This window comes from Patagioenas fasciata, chromosome 5, assembly GCF_037038585.1.
Source record: "Patagioenas fasciata isolate bPatFas1 chromosome 5, bPatFas1.hap1, whole genome shotgun sequence".
Classification (NCBI taxonomy): Eukaryota; Metazoa; Chordata; class Aves; order Columbiformes; family Columbidae; genus Patagioenas; species Patagioenas fasciata.
This window is the reverse complement of record NC_092524.1, coordinates 32201525-32229016: the sequence shown is the minus strand read 5'-3', so window position 1 is coordinate 32229016 and position 27492 is coordinate 32201525. Positions and strand designations below refer to the sequence as shown.

General features: G+C 39.5%; 1 protein-coding gene across 6 annotated transcripts; it reads left to right on the top strand.

Annotated features, from left to right (window-relative positions):
- The first annotated feature begins 437 nt into the window (after positions 1-437).
- Positions 438-27383, top strand: PSEN1 (presenilin 1). 6 transcript variants are annotated; one of them, XM_065838126.2, is made up of 12 exons: positions 438-549; positions 4089-4232; positions 6021-6059; positions 8909-9165; positions 10411-10552; positions 14278-14345; positions 16054-16274; positions 18510-18608; positions 19885-19971; positions 20819-20992; positions 22782-22900; positions 23201-27383. In XM_065838126.2, the coding sequence occupies exons 2-12, from the start codon at positions 4149-4151 to the stop codon at positions 23354-23356; spliced, it is 1446 nt and encodes a 481-aa protein (XP_065694198.1). In that variant the 5' UTR covers positions 438-549; positions 4089-4148; the 3' UTR covers positions 23357-27383. The 6 variants fall into 6 exon arrangements, with proteins under 6 accessions (XP_065694198.1, XP_071665352.1, XP_065694193.1 ...); XM_071809251.1 differs by lacking the exon at positions 6021-6059 and having other exon boundaries at positions 20825-20992; XM_065838121.2 differs by lacking the exon at positions 6021-6059.
- The last annotated feature ends 109 nt before the right edge of the window (positions 27384-27492 follow it).

Here is a 27492-nt window from a genome sequence, read left to right as displayed (position 1 = left end):
CCTCTTGAAAAGATGCCACATTTACTTAAAGTTTTGGGTTTTGTTTTTTTTTGTGGGACCCTTTTACAACAGGGTCACTGTCTTATATATGACTGAAATTCAAACCAAACACAACCAAGAAGTGTGTTTTCTCGTAACACCCCTTTCTTTCGTTGGTAACATCTCTTACAGGTTCCACAGGAACCTGCTTGGTTTTCAGGACTGCTGCAGGCTGGAGCGGCGGAGCGCTCTCTGACACCCACCGAGCCTGTGTCAGTCACCATCCCCTCGTCTCTATGTCCTGCTTTTGCTTAGCGACGAGCTTTTAGCTGCTTCGCGGGTCGCTGGAGGGCTGTGCTGGCTGGATCTACCTCCCGGACCCGACAGGCCCTCTCAGCCGCCCGCAGAGGGCCCGGCAGCTATACCAGCGCCCCGTCCTCAGCGTTTCCCGGCCGCCGCCGTCGGAAGTGAGGTCGCGGCGGAGGGCGGGGCGCGGGCCGGAAGGGAACGGGGCCGGGCTGCTGGGCGGCGAGGAGCCGGCGGCGGAGCGCACGGGAGAGACCCGTGCAGGTCGGTCTGTCAGCGGCCGCGCGGGGGGGCGGGGGCCGCCACGATCTCCGGCCGGGCGCGGGTCGCGGGTGCCCGTCGCTCGGCGGGCCCGGCCGGGCTAGGCAGCGTGGGGGGCGGGCGCGCTGCGCCTCCCGGAGCTGAGCCGGGGGCGCCCAGCAGGCCGGGCGGCGGCGGGGCCGTGCGGAGCAGGCCCAGTCCGGTGTTTGTGCGAGCCCTGCGCCCACATGCCCGCGGACCGGGGTGCGGTTCCTGGCCGCTCTCCCGGGCGGGCGGGGCTGGGGTGGGCGGGGTGGACACGAGTGGGGCTACGGTCGGTCAGGCTGCCCCGGGACCGGGGAGCTGGTGCCGCCGGACGGGGGCCTGACCCTCAGCCCCCCCGCCTTGGGGGCCTCCCCGCCCTCACGGCCTTTCTGGCGGACGGCGGCGGAGTCGCTTGCCTCGCGTGGTATTCCGCGCGGGCTCACCTGCCGCCGGGGAGTACCGGGACCCCGGCCGGGGCCAGGTTCCTCGGGCGGGGCTGCGGGCGAGCCTCGCCGGCCTCTGGGAGGCGGGGGGTGGGCCGGGAACGCAGAGGCTGCTTCTGCTCGCTGGAGAGACAGCCGGGCCCAGCGGCTGTGCTGGGGCTGAGCGGTATTTGCTCCTCTTCTAAGTTGAGAGAAACATTATGAAGCTCACTTGCGTGTTATCTCTACCTACTAGGTTGCAAAATATAGATGGATGAAAACTACAGGTGTAACTCCTGTTGTTCTTACTAAAGAAAGCCAAAGGAAACAAGGAAGGACTCTTTAGGCAGGTTGCTTTAATGTTAACAGCTTCATTAGAAAAAATGTTTTGGTGAGTCTGTTTTCAGGTAAAAGAGGTAAAAATTTAGTTTGTGTCTGTTTATGCACAGTTCATTTCTAGATTTCATTCATTCATAGTTGAATTTCAAACTTGGGAGTGTTTATTTAAAACTAGAAATTAAAATTGTTTGGGAAGATGTCCTGAATCTGTTTTCTGAACTTTTGAGTTTTCAAAAGGGCTTGTTTTGACAAATCAGAATTTTTAAGGCCTGTTAGACACTATCATTCAATCTTTGGTGCAGCTCTTCTGTCAGTTACTCCTCCCTGTCTTTTGTTTCTCTCTGCTTTTCAGTAGCAGTTGTTTCACAGAATCACAGAATGTTAGGGATTGGAAGGGACCTCGAAAGATCATCTAGTCCAGTCCTCCTGCTGGAGCAGGAACACCTAGATGAGGTTACACAGGAAGGTGTCCAGGCAGGTTTTGAATGTCTCCAGAGTAGGAGACTCCACAACCCCCCTGGGCAGCCTGTTCCAGTGTTCTGTTACTCTTACTGAGAAGAAGTTTCGTGTCATATTTAAGTGGAACCTCTTGTGTTCCAGTTTGTACCCATTGCCCCTTGTCTTATCATTGGTTGTCACTGAGAAGAGCGTGGCTCCATCCTCATGACCCACACTCACCCTTTACATATTTATAAACATTAATGAGGTCACCCCTCAGTCTCCTCCAGGCTAAAGAGACCCAGCTCCCCCAGCCTTTCCCCATAAGGGAGATGCTCCATTCCCTTTATCATCTTCGTTGCCTTGCACTGGACTCTCTCCAGCAGTTCCCTGTCCTTCTTGAACTGAGGAGCCCAGAACTGGACACAATATTCCAGATGTGGTCTCACCAGGGCAGAGTAGAGGGGAAGGAGAACCTCTGTTGACCTACTAACCACCCCCCTTCTCATACACCCCAGGATGCCATTGGCCTTCCTGACCACAGGGGCACAGTGCTGGCTCATGGTCATCCTGCTGTCCACCGGGACCCCCAGGTCCCTTTCCCCTATGCTACTCTCTAACAGGTCATTCCCCATGAGCTTGCGGTGGTTTTCTTTACCAGTCTTTAAATAGGATTTTGTGAGTTGATGTGGACTTTTATTTGTTTTCCCTGTAATTTCATTAGAATTTTAACATGCTGCTATATGAAAAATTTCACTCTAATTCTCCGCATTTGGATAAAAATACCCAACTTTTTTCTCTGTGGTGGCCCTGTCACTGAGAATATTTTACCAATAGCAGCCTTAAAACAACATTGTATTCTGTAGCTCAACCAAAGAGTTAGAGCAAGACCTTTAAAAGCAATACAATGCCTGTTTAGATTTTATTTAATTTTACATTTCATTATATTTTAAATTAGATGTGCTTTGTTTTTAATTAGAAACATGGAAAAGAGTCATTCTAGTGAGTACTACATTGTCTTTCTTTTTCCAAACAATTTGTGTACTCCCACTAGACATGTTAAATTGGTGTTGTCTCCTAATGGCTCTTTAGTGTAAGCTAGTTGCTTGCTGAAGTTAGTAAGCACTATACACTAGTCTTGTAAGATATTTATTTGTAAGTAGAGGAACAGCTTCTGAATCTTAGCATGTATGAAAATAGGCTTAACTCCTTCTTTAAGTAAGAACCTGTCTTGCAGCACTTGTGGCTTGCTGCTGCCAAAAGTGAAAGGCCTTGCTTTGTGATGTCCTCCTTTGTATGAGTTTCTCAAGATCCCTCCATACTTTAGTTGAGTATACTAAAAAGGCGAAAAATATTCTTGTTTTCTTTTTCTGGATTTGTTTTCTTCCATTTTAGTGAGTAAAAGTGACCGTAAGGAGGACTGGTGAGTGCTGGAGTTGGCACAAGGTAGGAGCAGGAGCCACTTGGGATGAAAGTGGGGGCTGGCACTCCACCCTCGAGGCAGTGCTTTACTCACTTCCCTGTGTTTTGTGTAACCAAGCCAGTGATTTATCTAGACCTACCCATTGTTTCTTAAAATTGTGGTATTTTCTGGAACTTGTGTAGTTATGTCACCCTTCTTCCTTTTTTGCCTATATTGCTTTATTCTCCTTTGTTATGGAGCACATGGTTTAATCATGTTTGTGTGGGAAAATATTAGCATGTGACTTTTCAACGGAAGAATGTACAAAGCTGTTAGAAATATTTATGTATATTTAGCTGATACATAAAACCTACAACTCGGGGAAATGAATGCACATTAGTTCTTGAGGCTTAGCTGAAATACTGGTTAGTGTGGCTCTAGGTCACTCTTAGGGCATTGCAGTATTAAAGATATATCCAGATTTTAAATGATGAAGTGTAAATCAATCATCCTTGCTTGAAGATTCCCCTTGAGCTTATCAGCAGTCTGAAAATGAACAACTTAAGGCAATTGTACTCTGCTGAGGTAAAAGCATACAAGTTGTGCTCTGAGCAAGTGTGCAGTCCTTCTCATGTATTGCACAAGAAGGAGTAGAGAACTGTTTTGAATGATTAGTTTGTTGTTGGCTTACTTCCGTGGCTGATGAACTAATTTGATAACACCTCGACAGTCTTCTTTTTATGCTGGAAAATCCCTATTATGACCCCTTAGTAAAGATGTGATACAATTCGGTATCATGGTGTAGGTAGAAAATGTTTGCCTTTGGTTTGTGTGAACTCTAAAAAATGGGGTAGGTAGATGATGGAGAACCTGGTCCTGTAAGAGCAAAGCCTTTTTACACATCTTTTTCCTTTCAGCGTTTCAAGAGGAAAGCTCCATTTTGTGTAGAAATAAGTGATTTTCAGAGGACAACGCCAATGACAGAACTGTCTGCACATTTACCCCAGTTTCAGCATGGGCAGCTGACGGAAAACTTCCCTGATAACCACCTCAGCAACACCGTATGTAACAAACAATTTTATTACCTGGTAGCAGTTAAAACATGATGAATAATGAGTGTGGATGAAAAGTTCAGCTCTGTCTGGACTGTTGGGATAATTAAGCAGTGCCAAAAGAAATACTCTGTAAAATATCTGATGTTCTAAACTCATTTTTATATACAGATAACACTTCCCTCAATTTAAAGTGGTGTTGGAGTGACCAAGCCCTTAGAAAAATCAAGATGATGTGGTGGGATGCTCCTTTGTCAAACATTGACCTTTAAGGGGATTTAGTGAGCTCTCTTGGTCTAGCCTGGCTGTGGTCTGCTTGATTCACACGTTTCTCAGATGCAGAGTTAATTTTAGTTTAGGTAGAGCTTGAAGCCTGGGTTTTGTTGTTGCAATTGCTGGGGGACTCCTCTGCAGGAAGAGCAGCACTGGTGTGTCTTACTTGTGAATAATTGTCAAGGTGCTCTCAGAGTTCTTGAGGTCTAAGGGGGGCGGGGGAACTCAAGCCATAAAGTTTTATATGGTTGCTTTGAAAGACATAAGCGCATAATTGTTGCTAAAACTGTACTCATTGTGCTGCTTGTGTTTTAGTAAAACTAAGTTTAGATGATCTGCTTGGGTGTGGTGCTCAGGCTGTTGCATTTGTCACGCTTGGTTCTTTGTTCCTGCTACAGCTCCTGTATCAGGTATCCTTGCGACACAGAAATGTTCTCGTGAGGCTGGGCCTCACTTGTAGACATATTTACGTTAGTAATTCGAGAGGGTATTTTGATCTCTGCTCTAACTCTTTTATGCAATCCTGCAGTTTAAGTAGAATTTGGAAAAGTACTTGCCTTTATCTCAGGTCAGCGTCCTGCTATATCAGTAAAAATACAAAATATTTTAAAATTTATCTGTAAATTAAGAAGTCAGTATGACTTAAGACCTTACTGGTTATAGAAACTGTTAATAAAAATAGAAAAGTGGAAACTTCCATACTGCAACCTTTGTGCTTTTGCTTCAGAGGGAATGAAAAAGCTTTTTTTTGTCTTGGACAGGTGAGAGATTAACCTTTATTGAACACTTCTGCCCAATTAAAAAGGCAGAGCTCAGTGCTAAACTGTGGGCTCACCATCCTTACAGGTGACTTGGTGATGCTCCTTCCCAGCAATGGCGGGCGAATCGTTCTGTTCTCACTGACAGACTGTACTGATTAATAACTGCTACTTGTGCTTTTTCTTGCCGTGTTTACCTGTAACTTCAGGTGCAGTTTCAATACTTAGTTGTAATGATTTTGCTCCTCCACGCACATCCACTTTGGTTTTGTACATATGTACAAGTGTATGTAGCTGCTGTGGCTAACAGTGTGTGAAATCACTAAGTGCTATAATTTGCCATCTCTTCTTCCAGTCACCCACTAAGAATTCAACCTGCTCTTCAATAGCTGTCACTGTCTAATGACCTTTAATCATAAGTGGTGTATGTGAGAACTAACTAAGTCTGTGCCCACTCTAAGGCAGGGGGGTCTGTCCCAATGTATAAATCTGGATTTAATTAACAAAAACTTCTTATCAAATATGCTAGTTTTTATCTATTGGTTCAGGGGCATTGCTCTGGGTTTGCTATTAACTATTTTCCTGATAGGAAGAAAACCCGTATCATTTGCTTTTGCTATTGTTTATTCACCTGAAAGCGCGTAGTTCGTAACTTACGTTTGCTTACGGTGTTACAACAGGTGTTACTGACTTTTTAGCTTCAGAATTTTCACTTTTAACTATGTCTGAGGAAAGTGAAGAGTCTGTTCCTTTGCTTCCACTTCAGCAAGAGTCCATGGCCTCTGCTCTGTTTAATACTGATCAGGTAGGATATGAGTGCACTTTGTTCTTTTAAGCAGTGGGGCACGCGCATGTCACATTTAGCTACACTTTAGGAACCTGAAAAAAACAACTTTTTCCTAGTTTTGACAGTGAATGAGAGAATAATTCGTATAGCTCTTTTGATGCTGATCTGGTTTTCATGCACTGTGTTTTAATATGTAAAGGCATTTTGTGACTCTGTTCCTAACTAGTGGAAGAAATAAAATGGCACGTACTGGTCTAATTTCTTCAGCTTTTATCGTTATGTTTCATTTTGCAGTTTTTTGTAGTGGTGTGCTAGTAGTTAATCAGGCTTTTCCTTTGGCTGCTTTTGTGTTTACTTTGCAAAGCTGTAGATTTTTATTTTACTTTTTATATTTCTGTGCCTAAGGTAGGGGTAAGTGCTCCTTCATGCAGGACTGCTGTGACAGCAGAGAAGGAGCAACATATTCTGTAAGTGTGCAGAAACCTAAATACTGGGTCTACTTTACTTGTAAAATGTTCCAAGGCTCTGGTCATCTCCAATGTAGTGTTACTTACGATCATCTTAGGCATCTTATTTATACAGGTAAGCTTATTGTTGTGTTATTATCGACTGAGAGAAACGGAGTATTTTGACTATCAAAATGAAAAAAATGTTCTATTTGAGCTATAATCTGTACAGAACAAGGTTCAGTTGCAGCCAACATTTCAGAACAATTAAACATGATCTCTTCATTTGCATTCTCCCATATTCCTGTTTCTCTCTGACTTTCAATAATTGTGTGTGAGAACTTAACGCAAAATGTCAAGTGATTTATAATGAATCTTTCATTTAGTAAGAAACAATATTAAAACCTAAGTCTTTTTCAGGACATACTTTAAGTTAATGATACAAAATTCAAATTAGGGTTAAAACCTTAATTCTAAGAATCTGGTTGCCTGATAATTTTAATTGCTTAATTAAGATAATTTTGGATTTTTTTTGCTCACCTTATATTCAGCTTCCTTTTCCCAAATAAAGCAGACTTTCTTAGAGGACAGTTCCTGAAACTCAGCTTAACTTGATCCTGACGATACCACAGAAAAGAAGTAAATACACAGAGTGTTTGGTGTGTATTGTTAACTTGTAATGTTTTGTAAAAGTGAGTTTTTCATGAGTTGGGGAAGTTGTAAAACTTCAATGAAAGATTTTGCAGCGTCAGTATTTGCAGTTCGAAGTCCAGGGGCTTGTACTCCTTAATCACTTAAGCACTTTAAAAAACCCCACTATGAGTTCATGAGTGTGTACTTAACATCTTTCCTTTCTGAGGTTGGGGCTGGGAAAATTCTGTATAAAGAATTCCCAAAATTACTGTTGATTTACCAAAAAACTACAATATGTTAATGAGATACAAGTCAGCAGTTAGGTTTGGAAATGCTACTAATAACAGGTAATGAGACTAACATTGCATGTTTCAGGAAAAAAAATTACCTGTATAAGAGTACTTAAGCAGAAGTACATTAGGTTGTTTTGAATGCCCTATGTTATGTCTAGAGCAATATTACTAAAGCTGAGTGGTATTTTAAAGGTATTGCAAAAGGTATCTTGCTTCAGTTTGTTGTACATTTTAATCTAAAGCTACTTTGATGCACTTGCTCAAAATGAACTGTTTGTAAAGGAAGTAATTCTGAAGAAATTAGATTCATTTTGTAACAAAGAAAAATATCTCACGTTAAACCTCTTGAGTAGAGGGAATGGGAACAGCACAGCATTGACTTCAGACGTGGTAGTACAGTAGGAAAAAGAGTAAGCTGTATAAATGGTTGCATTTTAGGACTTGTTTAGGGTGACTGATAAACATAAAATGGTTTTGTTTCTTTGTAGTCCAGACCAGGTGAAATGTAGCTCGCTCTCCTCTTGTGTTCTCTGTTTGTGTACACAACATATGGAATGCTGAATGTCCCTGGCTGATGAGGCTTCTAGGAGAGGAGACAAAAGATTTGTGACAGAGGAAGTGCAGGCCCGATTATTTACTTGTAGGTGGTGGTCCTGGTTTGTGGTTTTGCTTGTGGTTAATCTTAATTCCATTGAAAGTTTACTTCTGTCCTTATGTTTGAGTTAAACCCTTGATGTTTCATGTAGCAGTACCAGGAAGGCGAGGAGGCTCTTTTATATTTGTTGACAAGGGTGGTGGACTTTCTTCAATGTCAGTGGAGGGATGTAACAGTAGTATCCTTAGGAAAGGAGGGGAGAATCTGCACATTTGGTTTATCATGTTAAAACTCTGAGATCAAATCTCAGTATAAAGACTGAGAATTACCTGAGTTTGATCGCCATTTCTGTGTCATTCTTCTCACTACGTAAGTGGGAACACAAAACCTTGTGAAACTCCATTTTGCTATCTGTTCTAGTTAGTGTACTATAGTGGGAGTAGCATGGCAAGGAAAGTAGAAATTTTATTGGGACTTCTGTGGAGTTAGGTTCATAAATGTCTGTTTCTAACAGGTATAGTTAATTCTGGTCAAACTTTGAGTAATCTACTGTCATGCACCCTTGTATCAACTGTAGTTTGGATCAAGGGAAAAAGATGTCTTTATTCAATTTCTTAAGTTCTCCTTCAAGGAAGGGTGACATAGGCTGTTAGATGTTACCAGCCTTACTTTCAGCTGCTGCTGCTTTTAATATTAATGCTTCTAACACAACCCTGTGCTCCCATTCTTTTGATGACTATGTAGTGCAATTAATTACTACTATTTAAGTCCTTGCGTGGCAAGTGTTCTTGACAGTAAATGCTTCTTTACACCTTTCCCCCTCAAAATCATCTTTAGCTTATTGTACAAGAATATGATTGTGGATAGTTGCCAAGGAAACTTTTTTTTGATGTATTGCAGAATGACAACAGTGAAAGACGTCGCCATGATAATAGTGGGCGCAGAAGAAATGACAATCCTGAGTCTGAGACCAATGGGCAGCCACAAAACAACATTCAGCAAGTGGTGGAACAAGATGAAGAAGAAGATGAGGAGCTGACATTGAAATATGGGGCAAAACATGTGATTATGTTGTTTGTACCTGTCACACTTTGCATGGTAGTCGTTGTTGCAACCATCAAGTCTGTCAGCTTTTATACACGCAAGGATGGACAGCTGTATGTATCTATTTTTTTTCCCTGTCTTTTCAATGGACTCAGATAGTTTTCTTTAATTTCTGTTGCTTCAGGAGTCTAATTTTAGCAGTGAAGTCCCTCTCACTTCCCTTTTCCCCTCCACTAGCCCTAAGATGGTTTTGTTTTATTCCTTCCAGAAACCAGACTCTGTATTTGTGGTTCCATTGACATTTATTGTCTGTCTGGTGACCAGTTGGCATAATGTTTTGGTTGTTACTGCTTGATTCAAATCCTAGTCCTCATTTTAATACTTTGTTATGCCCTCTGGTATTTATAAACTCAATACTGAGCCAAAGCCATTTTGGTTGTGCTCTGCTAGAATACAAAGATTTTGGAAAAGGGGAAAAAACCTACTCATTTAAGTGAAGTGACATATATGCCAAGTTCTAGTTTTCCTGTGCTGTTGTATAAAGATATGCAAATGCAAGAGGAAGATAGCTTTATGAGGTTCTCTTCTGTTGCAGTTACAGAAACTTTCCTGGCAGGTTTACTGTATAGAATTTTGGGCAAAATACTAATATTGCCAAAAAAGTAATTTCAGTGAAAACTGATTTGAGAGAAAGGAGACAAAGGAAGAACACTGCAGCAAATCAGTCTAAATGTTCCAAGATGAAAACGTTTAGACAAAATGATTTGAAGTGTGTTTGGCTTTGAAATGTTTGTATAATATAAGCGTGTCATAAAATGTTCCAATAAAACACAAAAGTTTTTTTCACTATGAAAGTTGTTGATTAAAGAATTGTTTTTCTGGAGATTATAGTGTTTTCTGCCATCTCCTGTGCCCCCTAATTAAGTAATTTTTTCCCCAGGTTGTTGTATTACTCTAAGAAATAGAGAGTTGCACCCATAAGTAGTTTTGTTGGAATCACTGGGGAACTTTTCACTGTAAATCCAGTAGATGCTGTGCTCATAAAGATCTGGGTGCACTAATAGTTTCATGCAAGTCGTATCCAACCAGGTGGAGTTATCATTTTTGTTTGTTTTACAAAGTAGAAAATAGTAATAATGTAAGAATGTAGGAAAGGGAAGTCTTCAAAGGGTATTTTTTTTTTAAAGTGTGCCTAGCATGATACTATGTTGCATTTTGAATTTTGTCAAAGTAGAAAATGGCTGTTACTTTTACAACTCTGAATTGAGAGATTACTGCGATTTCATTTGATGTTGGCCTTGCATATCGGAAACATCTGTGCATTCAGTGGCATTTCAGTTGGCTCTTTGTTGTTCTAGCATCTACACTCCTTTCACAGAAGAGACAGAGACAGTAGGACAGAGAGCCCTGAATTCAATTCTCAACGCCGCTATCATGATCAGCGTTATCATTGTCATGACCATACTTCTTGTTGTGCTTTACAAATACAGGTGCTACAAGGTGAGTACAAATATAATTGACTTTAGTAATTGTGCTAGTTTGGTTTATCAGTACAGATTATCGAGAATGGAACAAAATGAAGTGTTGTCAAGGATGAGTGAGCGAAAGTAGCAGAATTGGTGATTCAGTTCACTGTTTAAATTTTGTGGCTTCCGCTCCTTTGACACAAGGGGAAGGCAAAGGCCAGGTGCTAACTCGGCTGGCTGTTTCCTTGGTTAGAATTCAAGTGGCATTGCCACCTGTTCCTGTGAAATGTACCATGTACTGAAATCTTCCTGTGGTCAAGAACTACAAAGTGAAGACCTGGTCTCACAATTTGAAATTGACTTGGGGGACTTTTCAAGGGCTCCCCACTCCTCACCCTGCCCCCAGTATAGAAGTCTCCCAGCAGTGTGGTGTGTGTGTACTGTCTGTACTGGCCAGACAATATCCTTATAGCAAACACAGAGACTCTAAGGCTCTTTTGTGAAAGACTTAAATAATGATGTAATTGAGGCAAGTCCAGGCTTAGCATAAATAATTGCAATGTCACCTGTCTGTGAGGAGCTGTTTGTGAAAATTCCTGAATGTCTTTCGATCTTAATGACCCATTTGACAAGGCTTAGCCTAGTAAAACTTCTTGGTGTAAGCCAAAACGTTGAATCTGTTTCATAGTTGTAAAACTGCCTGTGGGATCTATGCAGTGGCACAAAGCTTTGCTCTGTTTTGGTGTCAAGAGGGGAAGGTGCTTTTGGTCTTCATAACTGTGGGTGAAATCCCTTTACAAAGTATCTGTAGAGCAACTTGGGAAATTATTTCTACCTTAATCTGCATACAGCTTGGAATAGTGTTTTTTAAATTATGGACCTTCTCTTTTATCACATTCTCGTGTTAAGTCTGAACTGACAAAGTTTTCTTTTTAAACTGTGAATTGTGTTAATTCTAATGAAGTCAAATAACTGATGTACTTCAGCTGGCTGCCTTGGCAGCCAGGTGGTTCTCCTCAGGTGCTGAAGGCATCAGCTAGTTTTTTATCAAGCTTTTCACATTTCTGGCTTCCTTCTTGACCTTACAAAACACTGCACATTCTCCTTACAAAAATAATTGTACTAAAAATTAGAATGATTAGACAACATAAATTTCCTTTTCTTTGAAAATTACTTCTTTTATAATTATTTTCAGAATGACAGAGTATTTCTATGCTGCTGTACCAGAGTGCTGTAAAATGTATTACCTGCCCGTTGGATTCTGTTTTACATGCAGGTCTATAGAATGTAGTCTAGATTATTGAGAATTGAATTTACAATGAAGGAATGTTAGGCCTCCAACTGGTAGTGATAATTTGCTTATATTCACAAGACTGTTACCTGAAAACTCCACCGAAGAAAGGAAATACTATTTTAGCTTTACTGCTGTTAGTTTCCTGTGTTTCTCCTATATGTGATAAATTGAGCGTGGTCCTGATTCTAGTCCTTAAATCTAACCAGAAACAACATCTTTGAAGGCAATCCTATTTGACTAGGTTTTCCTTTTAACATATTTTATTCTATGCATTCTTCTTTGTTTTAGTCTGCCTAACCGAATTCTGGCTGTTGTAGCTCATTTTAATTATCTACATTCTGCAGTTCTTAGTTTTTATCCAAGTTGTAGCAGGCAAAGCTGACTCTGTAGCAGCAATCAATTAGTGTTGAAGCTGTTGTCAAGTGAAGAATGAAAATTCTTTCATTAGAAGGCAACAAACCTATCATGGTATGCTGCTAGGAAAACGCTGCCCGAAACTTCACAAGTAATGCTTTGGAAAAGTCACTTGTATGAAAAGAGACTGGTGATCTGGAAAATGCTATAGCAAATGAGATACATACCATGAAGAAAACGAACATCTGTGTGTAAAATACCAGCTTGTGTCAACTCTTGAAACTACCTCCTTTAGTACTGTTGACAGGACTTATGCAAAATGTGTGTAAACATTTGCTGGACCATGGACTTGGTGTTTGACATTGTTAGCATTTTACTCTTTACTAGAATGAAACATTAGCATTCCCATTATTTTCTTAAGTGGCAAGAAGGTTTAAGAGCTTATACTGCAAATAGAAGACAGACAGGCAGAAGTCTTGTTATCACTAAGAGAAATGACACAGCTTGCTTTGCCATTTTCTTAATATGGTTTCAACTAGTTTTGCAGAGAAATAAAATTACTGTTAGGTCACCACTTATACACCACTTATAAAGGTAGCTTTACAAGTGGTTTGGAAGTTGGATTCTGTTTCAGGTACCTATCAGTCCTTGGATTTAGTAGGTTGTGGTGTTTTTTCCCCCCAATTGCTATGAGTGGTGACAGTTTGACAGACTGAGACAGATACTTTGACAGTTTTCCTGCAGCATCTCTACAGGCACCGTACTTTTTACACGTAGGGAAGTCTTAAGTCTTTTTGAGAATACACTAACAAATATCGAAAGCAAATCTTAGATTAGCACGTTAAATGACAGTTTTGTTAGGTTGAAGGTTAAATTTGAACTTGGTTTAAAAGGCAGACAGTTAAGGATGAGAAAGGATGTTTCAAAAATTACTGAGATTTTAAAAATGCTTATGAAAAGCTTAGTGTTAGATTAAAGGTACTAAATTACTACATGTAATAGCTGGATTCTTAATTTGCTGGTAAGTCCTGGTTGCCTCACGTGAATGTGATCCCTTTAGTCTGTGTGCATATGGGTTTTACTTTTAAATTAACTTTTGCAAAATATTTTTAAAAAGATAACATAAGATGCATTCTGCTGCACATCTTTCAGAAGAAGAGTAGTAGATAAAACCATTTCTAAGCAGTACTTTGTTCTGGTGTACATACATAGCTAATTTAACCAGTTAATCTCCCACTGAACATGTCTCTTCAAAGCAGGAATTCTTATGCTGCTTGAATTTCTAGACCATTGCTTCTGACTGGTTATCTACTTGCAATGTTGGGTGTGGCTTTATGTATATGATTCTGTGCTGGTAATTTGACAAATACATGTTTCATTCTCAATTCAGAGATCACCAGAGTTACAGGGCTCTTCGATCTTAATTTTTAATTTTGCACGGTAAGGTACAAGAGTGGTGTGCACCTTCGTCAGTGCAAAGTCTGAGCACTTGTCATTTCCAGGTTTAAATCTATGCACTAAGTACGATCCTGAGCTGGTTTTTGTTAAATTGTTGGGCATGTGTTTCTGCTCTCATGTCAAAATTAGGGATTATGTGTATAGATGATTGACAGAGAACACAGAAATCCTTGTATAGTGATTCATTGATAACATGCTAATTCTGAATTCCAAAAGGTAAGCATTGAAATGCTGGAATATAGAAAAACTTTAATTCTATAACTGTATTCTGCAAATGATTCGGAATCAGAGCAGACTTTTTAATTGCGCAAGAATGAATCATGTTTTCCATCTGTGTTAAGGCTGGATACTTCTGCTGTGTTATAATGCCACTGTTATCAGAGTGGCCTAAAAATATACACATGGTAGTTTTCATTGTATAGAACCTCTACTGAAAGACAACAAAGCACTTAAAATGCATAAGGGTAAACCGAAATACAATAACGTGTATAGACTAAATATTAATTTAGCAACAACCAAATAGAGAGTTATCTGAATATAATTTTCTTACTTTAAGGTTATTTTCCCTTTTGATTAAAAGCATTTTTAAGTAGATACTAAATATCAAATCTAAAAAAAAAAAATACATATCTGTCTTGATGTCTTTTTTCCAGGTGATCCATGGCTGGCTTATCATTTCTTCTCTTTTGCTGCTTTTCTTTTTCTCATTTATCTACCTGGGGTAAGTGGATTAAAGCATTAATATGCTGTTTTTCATGTATCACTTTGTTTCTGTATGTATTTATTTTAGAACTAGACTTTGAATCTTCACAAGAATGATAGCGAATAAGCTATTGCAATATATTTTTTAGTTTTTTATAGGTTCATAGAGTACACATAAAAGAGAGATTATGGGGTTTGTAGGACATTTGATACTGTACAGGAGCTGTCCATCACACATGCATCACCAGAATAAACAATCTTCTCTTGGGCAGCGTATTCTGTCAGCATATCTTCTGACTCATACTACTCAAGGGCAGTTGTTTACATCACAGCTTTGGTGGCGGACTGTATGTGCAAAGACCGTTTGCATGGTGGTGGCAGTAGAGGATCAGCAGGAGAGAACCTGCTCTCTCACCAAAGTATATTCAGTGTTATTCTTTTCAAATTCGGAAGCGTGCCTTTATCCAGACATCAGAGGAAGTTGTACCTAATACTCGGTATTCTCTAAAACGGGCAACCTGACTGGGGTTTGTAAACTAGAGATATGCCATGAAATTATTATAGTGTGTGTATTTTTGTACTGCTTGATGATTCTTCTCTTTGAAGAAGCGTATTTAATTTGATCTCCAGGGAGAGAAAATGGTGTTCCTTCAGTAACTGATTTTTACCTGATTTTTTAATAATGACCTTTGAAATACAAGGCAATGTGTGTTGCACCAGTGCGATGCGGTCTGGGTGGAGACACATTGCCAGGCTCACTGCCTTTGGGTTTGGGTTGGAGCTGATACTCTTCCATGAGCGTGTGGACTGGAGGCTTTCCTGATGCTCTGCTTCCCCCCACCTCTCCTGCTGCCTCCCAGCAGCTCTGGCTTCCTTCTGCAGAGGTGCAGTGAGCCAGAGGTGAGTTTGTAGACCAATTATACGTGGTGCCAGTAAGGGGCATCCTGTTAACACGCTACGTCTTGAAAGCCAGCTAACAGCTACGGAAGACAAATTTCCTGGAGGAAAGCATCATGTAAATTATGAGATTCTTGGTAGCTCAATGAGTTGACAGGACTGGAATCTGCAAAAAGCCACCACAACCATTTCTTTCCAGGATGAGTGCAAATCAGCTGTGGCTTGGTGACAACACATCTGTCTATTTTGGTTTGCTACTTATTGGGGATGTTAATTAGTTTCTAGTGTTTGGTGTGACAGAGTGGCACAGTTCATCCAAAATGAAAGCTTTTACTTTACTGTTTGTGATAAAGAATAAAATAAAATAACCATGATATCTTACTTTGAAGCTAGCCAAGTGTTTCCTTCCATTCCACAGGTGACAGGTAAGGAGAGAAAGATCTGTTTGCCTTTAAAGGTCTATTATAACCTCACAAGTACTTATTCTTCTGATTTTTAAAAATCATGAGCATAATCAAAATGACTGGTTTTGCAGTTGTGTCCTTTCCTGTCAATTTCTGCTTTGAGAAGAAAGAGAACATTCATGAAAATTTTCAGAAGAGTGAAAGAGTTGGTGTGAAACAGACACTGGTAAAATTATCCACTTTGTGAAGAACAGTTAAGTACTAATTAGAGATAGAATTTTACATTTGTGCTACTGCATTGAATATGGAAATTGAAAAAAAAAAGTTCTGAAGCTTGCATCTGTAGCTTGTTTCCATTGTTTTAAGCAAATACAGTCCAAATCATTTTCCTTTTTGTTTTTTTTTTTCTCTTTTTTTGCTTTTTAGTGAGGTTTTTAAGACATATAATGTTGCCATGGACTACATCACAGTGGCACTTATAATCTGGAACTTCGGTGTTGTGGGAATGATTTGTATTCATTGGAAGGGTCCACTTCGGCTCCAGCAGGCATATCTCATTATGATAAGTGCTCTCATGGCCTTGGTGTTCATTAAGTACCTTCCTGAATGGACTGCGTGGCTCATCCTGGCTGTCATTTCAGTGTATGGTAAGGTCTGGGGTGAGGTATACTAATAATATGGTGGGAATTTCTTCTGTTCCCTGACCAGACCTTAAAAAAAAAGAAAGAGTGTGTGGATAAGGTGATTACAGACTTCAGAAGTAAGATCAGGAGCTAAATGGAGATTGGTCCCCTGCTGCTAAGGGCTTTGTGTGACTGTGTGATGCCATCTTCTTTCATGTTTACTGGATTTTGTAGTTTCTTTGGGGAGCAGAATTGAAGGAATTCAGAAGAGGAGATAAGAGGCCTATGTTGCCATTTTGATCTCTTCAGTGAAGTTGGAGAGCTTTTGGCTTCTCATTTTCCCCAAGAAACCTTGGAAACTACTGTATGTTCAGAATTTAGGAACTTCTTGTTTGGGTAAAGTCCTATATAGGTACAGATCTGCCCAACCTACAAATTGTTTGGACTTTTGGACGTTTGAACTGTTTGGACTTTTTATCCATGCCTGATAATATAACAAGGAAGCAAGGAGGGATTAAAGGCAGTTTTCTTTGCTTAAAGTCATTTTACAGTTGGAAGAATATAGTTGTGAGATCTGTTTCCCTGATTTTTTTTAAATAAAAAGAAAATTCATTTGAACTATTGCATATTACACTTTTTCAGAATGACTGAGAGATACGGAGATGCAGTTTTTTGAAAAAGCTTTAGAGGGCACTGGATACTTTTAGTAAGAAGATGACTCTATATCCCAGATACAAGTTTAGTTCTCGGGCAAGACTAAAATCCAGTTGCTTAGACATAATTAAAACATTATAGCTAAGTGTATCTATGAAGATATGCTCATAACTTGATTTTTTCTTTTTTAAGCCTGTAAGTGTGGTGAATGTGTACTCTGAAAGTAATAATGAAGACTGAGAATCTGTCCGATTGCAGGAGTTGCAGGGGTTAATAAGATCTGATTAGCTCTAGTAGGTCAGTGTGCTCCTCAGGTATCCTCTTCCTTCAGAGGGAGGAAAAATACCCTGCGTGTGTGGGCTCATGGATCATAAGGCACATTAGAAAAACCTTCCAATCCCTCCTTCCCGCTTCCACTCCTTTTACAACTGCAACAAATTGAGTATTCCAAGCATTCAGCCTTCATTCTGTGATTGCAAAACAAAATTACTCTTCAGATCGTATTCCAAGGCCGCAACTTGGTTGTTTTGAGTAAAGGGGAGGTAAGATTCATAGCCTGTGACCCCATGCTAAGAATTCTTTACTTGAGCGGGACCAACAACCCTCAGGTATGGGCAGCCTGCTCTGTGCAACATGCAGCTCCTGGCAAGTTACCTGCTCCTTTCGGTGTCAGATTTTTATTTCAAATGAATTTAAAGATATACAGTGAGTGGACAATTGCAAAAGGTAGTAGCAAGTTTAATACATAAACATAACCGTTTTCTGTCCAAATATGCAAGACGAGGGAAAAATAGCAGAGGTTGTTTGTGAAGTTGCAAATTTAATTAACAAACCATCAGCATTCAAGTGAGAAAGCAAATGGAGGATCTGATGGATCAGATTTTCTTAATACTGTTTTATGATCTTTATGAGTAACTTGTACAGTCACCCAATTTTGTAAGTGATTGCTTTTCAGTTAATTTTCGCTTGTTCACCCAGTTTCATATACTGTCCCATGAACAAGAATTGAGGGAAGCAACAAAAACCTTCTGTTTGTTTCCTATGCTAAATATGCTTTGAACACTTCTTGAATCTCTGCAAACACAGTATTTTTCCACAATGCTTAATAAACCTGTTCTTTTTCCTCTTGACATGCACATTCACTTTTTTCCCCTCTTTAAGCGGGAATAAATTGGCAGTCGTGCCTAATTTATAGAAGTTATTTGAGCCTCACTTACCTGTTGTCTTAAAATTTGTTTTAGCATTAAACTTGGGTTAAGAAAAGCATTGATAATAGAACGGAAGCTTGCATATTTCCGAGGTGTTAGTTGAACAGTAGCTTTTATGATTTGCTTTCAACTTGCAAGTGAACATACAGTTGCAAATGTGGAACAACACATTTTTTAAAATTTGTATGCACATTACAGTAAAATGTAAAGTAGGTTGTACGAGTGAGAATATTCAAAAGTATTTCTGTAGGATACTGGCTTGTGGCCACAGGCTCTCTCAGAAGTCTATGTTCAGGGTAGCATTTTACCCCATTACCAGTCTCTGCAAGTGTTATAGGAAAACCTTCTTAAAAGTATTTCTGTGTTGATGTAAGATTTATTTGCTCTTCATTCCCAGACCTGGTTGCTGTTCTGTGTCCTAAGGGTCCTCTTCGTATGCTGGTTGAAACAGCTCAAGAGAGAAATGAAACTCTCTTCCCAGCACTTATTTACTCCTGTAAGTATATTTCGTTAAATACTTATACACTTACGATCACCCACTCAGCTGAAGTGATTTTTCTCAGTTTTCTCTTGTTTTAACGTGATACTTGTCAGATGGAATTCTTAGTCTGTTTTCTTGGGCCTCAGTTTTCCTTTCACTGTGACTCAAAAATGTGGAACATCATCTGGCTAAGATCTTTCAAGATAAAAACCAGCATGTTTCGTTACAAAATACGAACAGAAAAAAATGGTAGTACACCTTGGTTTTGCCAAAGTAGTATGTTATTGGGCTGTGAATCAAGCCTATTCAAAAGGAGTACTTGTTTTTAGAAAATACTTATCAGCTTTCAGTGCTTGAATAACCTGTGTGTTTCTGGAAGGAAAGGGAGAAATTGCCAGGCAGAGATTCTTTTACAGAGCTATTTTCTACAGGGCTTGTCTTTTTTTGATACATCATTTCTCCCTGCATTTGCAAAAAAATAACCTGCTGAATGCAAATTGCTGTTATGAGCTGTGTATCAGTTGGTACATAATTCCACTGCTTCTGAAGTTCCGTGTTGCAAATCATAATCGTAGGGATAAACAGTGAAATTGGTTAGCCATAAATCATTATACCTGAAAAGCAGGAATTGTGTTGTGGGACTGACTGGCTACCTCAGGGGCAAGTTCACAGTGGAGAAAGAAGAGGGGTTTCTGTGTCTGTCACTGTTGCTGTGTTTTACTGATACTGCTCGCAGCAGCCTTTTCTGTTTTGTGGGAGGAGAGGTTAATGCAGAGAAACCACAAACTCAAATTAAAATGCACCATTTAAGTGTGACAACATTTCATTACCTGCAGATTGGAAATTCTTTGTGATAGTGGGGGCAGAGAACAAATGACTTTGATGCAGATGCTGCCTCTGATTGAAGTTACCTCAGTACCAGTCTTAATAGACTCTTTTACTTGTGGCTAAAAGAACTGATTAATGGCAAAAAGTAAATAATTTATTCAGATTTTCAGAGTGGGCCTCACATACAGGAGTAACTTCTCTTGCAACAGCTGTTGCCATATTTTTCATGATCTAATAAGAATAAAACTTTTGTTCACCAAAATCTGTAAATACATGTTGTAATTGGTACTGATGGTGTTCTAGATATTACTGTGCTTTAACGAGGGTAAAATTGCCTGTTGCAAAAGATAGTTCAGGGAGCAGGGGAGAAAAAGCCTGGATTGATGCCAGTGCTATCTCAGAACTGCAGACATCTGAGTATGTTATTAGCTGTGCCTTTTTTTTTTTTTTTTTTTCCTGGTAGCAACAATGATATGGCTTGTGAACATGGCTGAGGAAGATCCAGAAGCCCAACGGAAAGCTACTAAAAACTCCACTTACGATAAACAAGGTGAGTCTTTGACAAGCCTATATCGTTGTCATTTATTTGGAATACACGTTTATGGAGACTTGGTTTTCTTAGCTTTTAAAGTGGCCTGGTTGCTGTAGAAGAGTGAAAACATGGAGGCCTAATTAGGAATGATGAATCTGTCAAGATTTCAAAAATTGCTCACTTATTGTGCAGTTATTGTTCTTGCATTCATTTTTCTGAGATCCTGGATGTTGGTGGTGAAATGATTCTCAATAACTATTGACTGAGATCAATTTCTTGTCAAATTGGGATGATATAGTATAATACTAGCTCATTTATGTTTGTATTAAACACAAATGTGTCTAGTCCTCTTGGCTATGCAGCCAGTGTTTAAAAACATGGGCTTTTTTGTTTACATGTGTTATTAAAGCAGAACAGGATTTCTGAATTTAACATGCTTGAAGGGGTGTATGTATATGTAACTTGTAGTCATTTTTTTTATTTTACTGCAAAGTTAAGCTGTCAATATTGACTGAAAAAGCTAATGAAGTATTAGGTGATAAATTATTCCTGAAACTGTGATCTTTATTTAGGTCACCACAGAACTTCCACTCTGTTATGTCAAAGTACTCCTGAATCCTAGGGCTTGAGTGCAATTCATAGGTGCTATGGCTGCAGAGTGTACATTGCCTTCTGGTTGTTTAAATAAGTACTAAAATCCTAAGTGAGAATGTCTTGTAATGGTGTGTGCTCACGTTAGATGTTGCTAAGTATTATGGAATACCTGTTTTTATCTTGTTCTTCTATGATCTTACATGTGGAGAGATGGTCATGTTTTTGAAGGCACATTTTTGAAGTAGATCTTAAATGCCTGTCTTCTTTTGAGCTCCGGCAAACCAGACTCGGAATGAAGATGCTGAAGCAGATGATGGTGGCTTTAGTCAGGAATGGCAGCAACAAAGAGACAACAGAATAGGACCCATTGAATCAACTCCTGAATCACGTGCTGCTGTTCAGGCTCTACCCAGTAACTCTCAAACCAGTGAAGACCCCGAAGAACGTGAGTGTGGAATACTGTGTCTGAAAGACTTAGCAACTATCTGCAGCTAGTTAGTGCTAGTCTTAGTCATCCTGAGTGCAGGGGTGTAGTATGCTGTGAGCTAATAGCGAACTGAAGAGCTGCTCTTGCTCATGATCAATACTAACATGTCCCCTAGAAACAGCTGGAGCTGCTTTTTGGCAGTTTTTTTTTGCTGGAGCAGTGAGTGATATTGGCCAAAGTGATCCTCAGTTTGATACACAAACTCAAAACTTCAATAGCACAAACTGCTTTCAGGCCATTATGCAGCCCTTTGCATTAGCTTCTGTCTTTTTCACGCATTGTTCTGCTGTGTATCACCTCTTTTGGACTTTAGAGCCCGTAAATGTGGTCATTAACTTTTTTTTGCCTCAAGATTAAACTACTGTAATCCACTCTGCACAAAGCAATGTCTAAAACCTAATTGGAGACTGAAACAAATGCAGAATGCCATGGGCTTGCTTATTTTTCTCCAGCATCTTGCTGAGGTGCGGTATCTTTGGGGAGCATGTTACATCAATACTCAGATCTGTTTTAACAGACTCGTGATTTCCAGTTGGAATTTAAGCTGGTATTAGATTTGCAAAGCTCTAAATAAATTGGGGTATGCCTGTCTAGTAAACAGCTCTCCCCATGTGATGCTGCCATATTTAGCAGGTGCAACTGCTTTCTCTGATTCTCAGTTGCTCCTCTGTTTAAAAATACAAAGACTTGTACTTTAAGAACAATTTTGGAATGTATTTTGTCAAAAAAATTCAAATTCAGTGCATGTTGCAAATCTGTTTTCATTCTAGAGCTTAGAAAAATAACATAAAGATGCAAAAATCGTAGGATTTGAACTATTTTAGTTAGTTAACTGGTTAACTAAAATTCTTGTCTGACCAGACTAAGAATTTTCTCCCTCCTGTATTCCTACAGCAAATAGTAATGACAGCTGTGCAGTGATCCAGTCAGACTCGTCAGCCAGCATTAGCTTACTAGAAGTTTGGAGCAGCTTACTAGAAATTTGGATATTTCGCTTGTGCGGAAGGAGTTGTCTAGTAGTTGCCTTTGCTTATTGTTCTGTCATCCTGAAAGCAAGCACCCAAATTTTGTTTCAGCAGTGAAAGGGTGTTTTAGTGCTTAAGAGCTTTTCATGAATGCGCTGTTCTAGGCCTTGTATTGGAAACCTGCTGAACCTGCTGAAAGAGAGTAGAATTGGCTCTTTTGCTTTTTTCTTCTCTTCTTTTTTTTTTTTTTTTTTGATCGCCCCCTTCCTTTCTCCCCTCAGTAGTCAACCAGGTATAAGTTGCTTTTTAGACCTACCTTAGCAAGAATTCTGTAGGAAAATTGAGAGGGCAGTGCTATATTTTGCTGGGTATGGGTTTCTAACTGGCAAATGAAACATCATCTGCAAGTAAGCAACTTCTTTTTTTTCTCCTCCACTGGCCAGCTTAACGGAATTGTACTTGGATGTTTTGTTGAATATGACATGACAACCAAAGTGGACACCCGCCCAACAAATCTAGTTACAAATATCTGAGTTTGTATATACTGCATTTGTATGTACAGGAGACTAGGAATATAGAAAAAAAAATCTCATTATAGGATGAATTAATTGGTGTAATGTTCCTAAACCTGATTCAGGAGCGGTACCAGTTTTGAAAGTAAAATGTCCTGATTAGAAAGTCTTGTTGATACTTACTGTAAATCTGTATTATTCTCTGATGATTACTGATATGTAATATTAGTAGACTGATACTTAATGTGGCTATATATTCACTTTTTGCAGGAGGAGTAAAGCTAGGCTTAGGAGACTTCATTTTCTACAGTGTCCTTGTTGGCAAAGCCTCTGCAACAGCAAGCGGAGACTGGAATACAACTTTAGCATGTTTTGTAGCCATATTAATTGTGAGTATAATGTAATATCATAATAGGCATTGTTTCTGTTGTTCATCAGGGACAAAGTTGTAACTGCTACATTTTTTGTTTGGAATTCATTTATTTGGTGGTCTGACTGAAAACTGATGAGGGCTTCAGCTGTGATTTTCATTGGCTGTAAATCCATCACTTACGCCTTTAGTTTCGGAATGCGTGCACTGTACCTTGTATTTCTGTGGGATTAGTGTTTATATATGTGATCTTTTGCTTGTCAGAGTTCCCTAATTTCTCCCTGTGTTTTTATTTGTTTGTTTTTTTTCTTCCCCTTAGGGCCTGTGCCTTACACTTCTGCTTCTTGCCATCTTTAAGAAGGCCTTACCAGCTCTTCCAATCTCCATAACCTTTGGGCTAGTTTTTTACTTTGCTACAGACAACTTGGTGCAACCCTTTATGGACCAGCTAGCGTTCCATCAGTTTTATATCTAGCACACTTGATGCTGGTGTTCTATGGATATTTGTAGCAAATCTGGGAGGAGTAAAAATGTTTTTCCCTCAGTTCTCAAGTGAAACTGAAGTTTAATATTCAAGATTCCAAGCCTGAATCATCACAACCTCCTCCGATGTGTTTTGGTTTGTTTGGTTGGGGGTTTTTTGTTTGTTTTGTTTTGTTTTTCCTGAGACAACTGCTGCACTGGGCACCATATGAATTTTCCTGTCTGAAAGTGGCTTCTTCCTGATGGCCGGTCTAAACCAGATGTTATTATATCAGAGGTAATCTGATGTACATATCTCTGGTGAGGACCACCAGTGTGAAAATTGCGAATGCTTCCACCAGCAACATGATCTCTTACCACAGGTTGATTACATTCACAGCATTAAGGGTGCTCAGGACTTCCTTGGTGTTAACAGAGGAAGCTGACAGATCCCATGGAACTTGTCCCTGTAACCACTTGGAGAGGGAGAACCCAATTCAGACTTCTTCGACAGTGATTTTTTTTGACAACGGAGTCTTGGCTCTCTGCTTTGTGTAACGAGAAAGGACTTTGTAGCAATTCGACAAAGGGAGAAAGTACTGTCACTCTGGGAGTTCTCCACCACATCATAGCCTCTGTGCCTGAGCGTGCTTGGTGTAGTAAATTTAGGTTTTGTGTTCTTTTTTTCCCACACTGGAACTAGAGCCTCTTCTCAGTTTTAATACTTTGTATCCTCAAGCATGGTGTGCACCTTCTGTACACCTGCTGCAGTTTATGTAGCTACTTAGACCTGGACTGAATTATTTGGCATTAGTGGATCACAAAGCCCTAATTTGGATCTTAAATTCTAAAAGGTTAATAAACTACATTAAAAAGCAATTTCAGGACTTACTCTTTGTAATCTTGCAAGTCATTTTGCTAGAACACCATTTCAAACCCTGCGTTTGAGAATAGTCACTAACAGCATGGACTGCATTGTTGGTATAAGTTCTTTTTATTGAAATTCTTATGAAATAAGTAGACATTTGCAACAATCCCAGATGGACTTTTAGCTTGCCAGATCTAGAGGCCATAGTGTTATTATTAGCACTTCTACTACATCACTGAGATTTTTCTCTTCAAAAATACGGTTTACAATTCTGTTGACCTGAAGTATTGGTCACTCAACCATCTAACACCTCAGATTGGACAGGGATTTTTTTTTTTCATGCAGTATCTTTATTGGCGAGGATACTTAAGTTAGGTGAGATGTAACTTAATGTTACCCAGGAGCAAAATTTGTGGCCCTCTTCACTTTAATTATCTCTTCCACGAGGAACAGAAGATTGGAGGCATGAAAGACAGCTCAAAATCACTGCAAAGAAGATACGAGATTTTGAACTTCTTAAAAGAAAAATAATTGATTCTAACCTTAAAACTGCTAAACTCTGTTTTCTTCTTCATTTGAAAGACCTCGTTTATGAATAATTACTTGGAACTGAGACTTGCGTGAGATGAGGTTGTTTTTGCCGTAGGCTCTTACTCTGTACAAGTAATTTTTTTCAGAGGGAGGCACAGGGAGTGGGTACTACTGATGGGCATTCCATTTTACTTGCATTTGATACTAGAGTCCTTGCCAAGTAGAACAACTGTCAAACTCCTGAGGCAGACTCCTTTTACTCTTTGTCTGGGGCTTTGTTTCAGTGCCTGTATATTCAAAGGACGGAGACATCACAGATGCTCACCAACCATTGCCCAAATAAGGGAAGAAAGGCTGTGATGTGTAAATCTGCTTTAAAGCCAAGAAAGACTTACTTGATTGTCCTTGGAAATGTCTGTGTCTTTTCCAGTATGACTTGCTAACTGTAGTGTTAGCGTTTATGTTTGCAGAAGGTATATTGTCTCGGTCTCCTCTAAAGTACTTTTATTCATCTCATTTGTGTGCTGATTCGTTGTGGATAGCATTAATAAAGTAACCATATCAAAAATGCTTACACTGACTTTTCCAATCAACCTTGCTTGTGTTTTCTAGCATAAGTCACTGTTCCATATTTTGCTGCAATGAAACCTGACTTAAAACACGTTGTTTTGGCTTTTCTGGTGTTTTTTGACTTTGTTTTTTTACAAGACCTTGGGTTATTTTTATACTATTGTCACTTGTCCCTTTCCTGAGCATTATATCTAAGAAAATCCCTTGTGTGTTTTATTTGGTGTCCTAACTATTGTTTAATCATGTAAAACAGGTTTGCTAAGAGTTGGCATCACTAGCATCTGTGTGCGTATCTGAGCTGATTCCCAGGGAAGAGTTGTTACATAAATGCAGCAGTCATCTTTATTGTTTCGTTTTGGTTTAAGTGTGCACCATGGGAGCACCAGCTCCATTAAGAGTTGTTTTAGAATCAGTAGAAATACACAAAAGCCTCTCCACATACTTGAATGAGTGTTAGATGTACAACCCAAGAAAGAGCTTAGAATCTTCAAACACTACGTTGCCAGTCTTCCACTCTCCAGAGCTGCTTCTGCTACCCTGAACTTATAATTTATGAGCTAGTGTGGAGTTACAGTGTTGGAGACTATAAAATTTATATTCAGAGAAACTGTTCAAGTTTATGTATTTGAATTTGAAAATGAATTCAAAATCTGCTGTTCAAGCCCCAGCCAATGTATGTTAAAGTACCCAAAGTCCTGTGTACACCTTCAAAAACCAGGATGAAATTTTCTAGATTTGCCCTTTTATGCCAAGTCACGGTAGCTTATGTTCTAACTGAAATCTTGCAGCTAAAGATCATTTCAGTACTTAGGTCCATAAGGTTCAGTTGAGAACAGTTTTTGCTTGCATTTGGGTTGTTACTATGTAAGCATGAAGGTTGTGTCACTTTTCTCTCCTTTGTCTTAAAACACCTATCTCATTTGAGATCGTGAACCATTTCAGCTTGGTTAGCTTGGTATAACTGAAGGACTTTCTGAGATGTAGTCTGCATTTTTGAGAGAGTTTTTCTTACTGTTAAATTAGAATGTTAATGGCAGCCTGTTAGACTGTAGCTCTGAAAGAACCCTTGTGTGACCCTTCTAGCTTCATTCATCCCTTTTGTGCCCAAGCAGACTGACTGGTAACTTGTGTGACTGTTTCAGGAGTCACACTTTGAAACGGGGGATCATGAGAGCTTTCTCTCCTCTTTTTCAGCTTACAGTAATGATTAGTCTTCTTCTTTGGCTAAGCTTCAAATAAATAGATGAGAAAACATAATACTGAGTTACAGAATTGCCTGAAAATCAGCCACTTTCATTTCTCCTTTTTTGTGTGTGTGTGTGTGTTGGAGGGTGTAATCCAGAGCAAAAAGACTTCTTACAGCAAATGTGTATTATACTGTCATATCCATGTATGGCTACTGTGGTGGCACTCAAATTCAAATGTCATCAGCGTGAGGTGAGTCTTGAAGGTGCGTGTGTGATGCTGCAACACATTCCGAGTGGTTCTGACTGGGCAGGTGATGACTTCTTTGAGCCAAATATTCAAGGGCTGTGCTCCACTATAAAAAGCAGACTCTGACTATTTCAGGCATAGGAGACTGGTGCTTCTTGGTTATGTAGATATATACCTGTACCTATAGAGATGTAGATATGTATAATATGTGCTCTGGGCATGTAGATGACAACTGTTCTGCCATTAGTGCAGTCAAGAATTAAATATGCAGAAGTATCTTTTGGGTGGATGGTACTGTATGAAGAAACTTCTCAAAATGCTTTATTTAAAAAAAATACTTTTGGCAACGATGCTGTTGAAATCAATTTAATAGACGGTGGAACATGTCTGCACTGTGATTGCATCTCGGTGGTAACTTGGTCATTGGAAATGCTGAAACATGAACTAGAATGAAATTCTTTTACACTCAAAGCATTTGCTGGTTTTTTTACAAACACTGGTTTGTACATAATCTGAATTGAATGTGAATGTTTTTTTAAACACCTTTCCCGTTCTTGATAAAATACTTTTTTGATAGGTTATTGCAAATTTTCCTGTATTTGTCTAATTATTAAAATAAAACTTGCATGGATCCTGACTTATCTTGCCTTTACTATATTATTTTAAAGCCATCACTTAAAGCTGTTGGAGGCCTGAACACTGTAGCTGGTTTATTCAGCTTTTAGTGATTAAGATTTCTGGTTTAA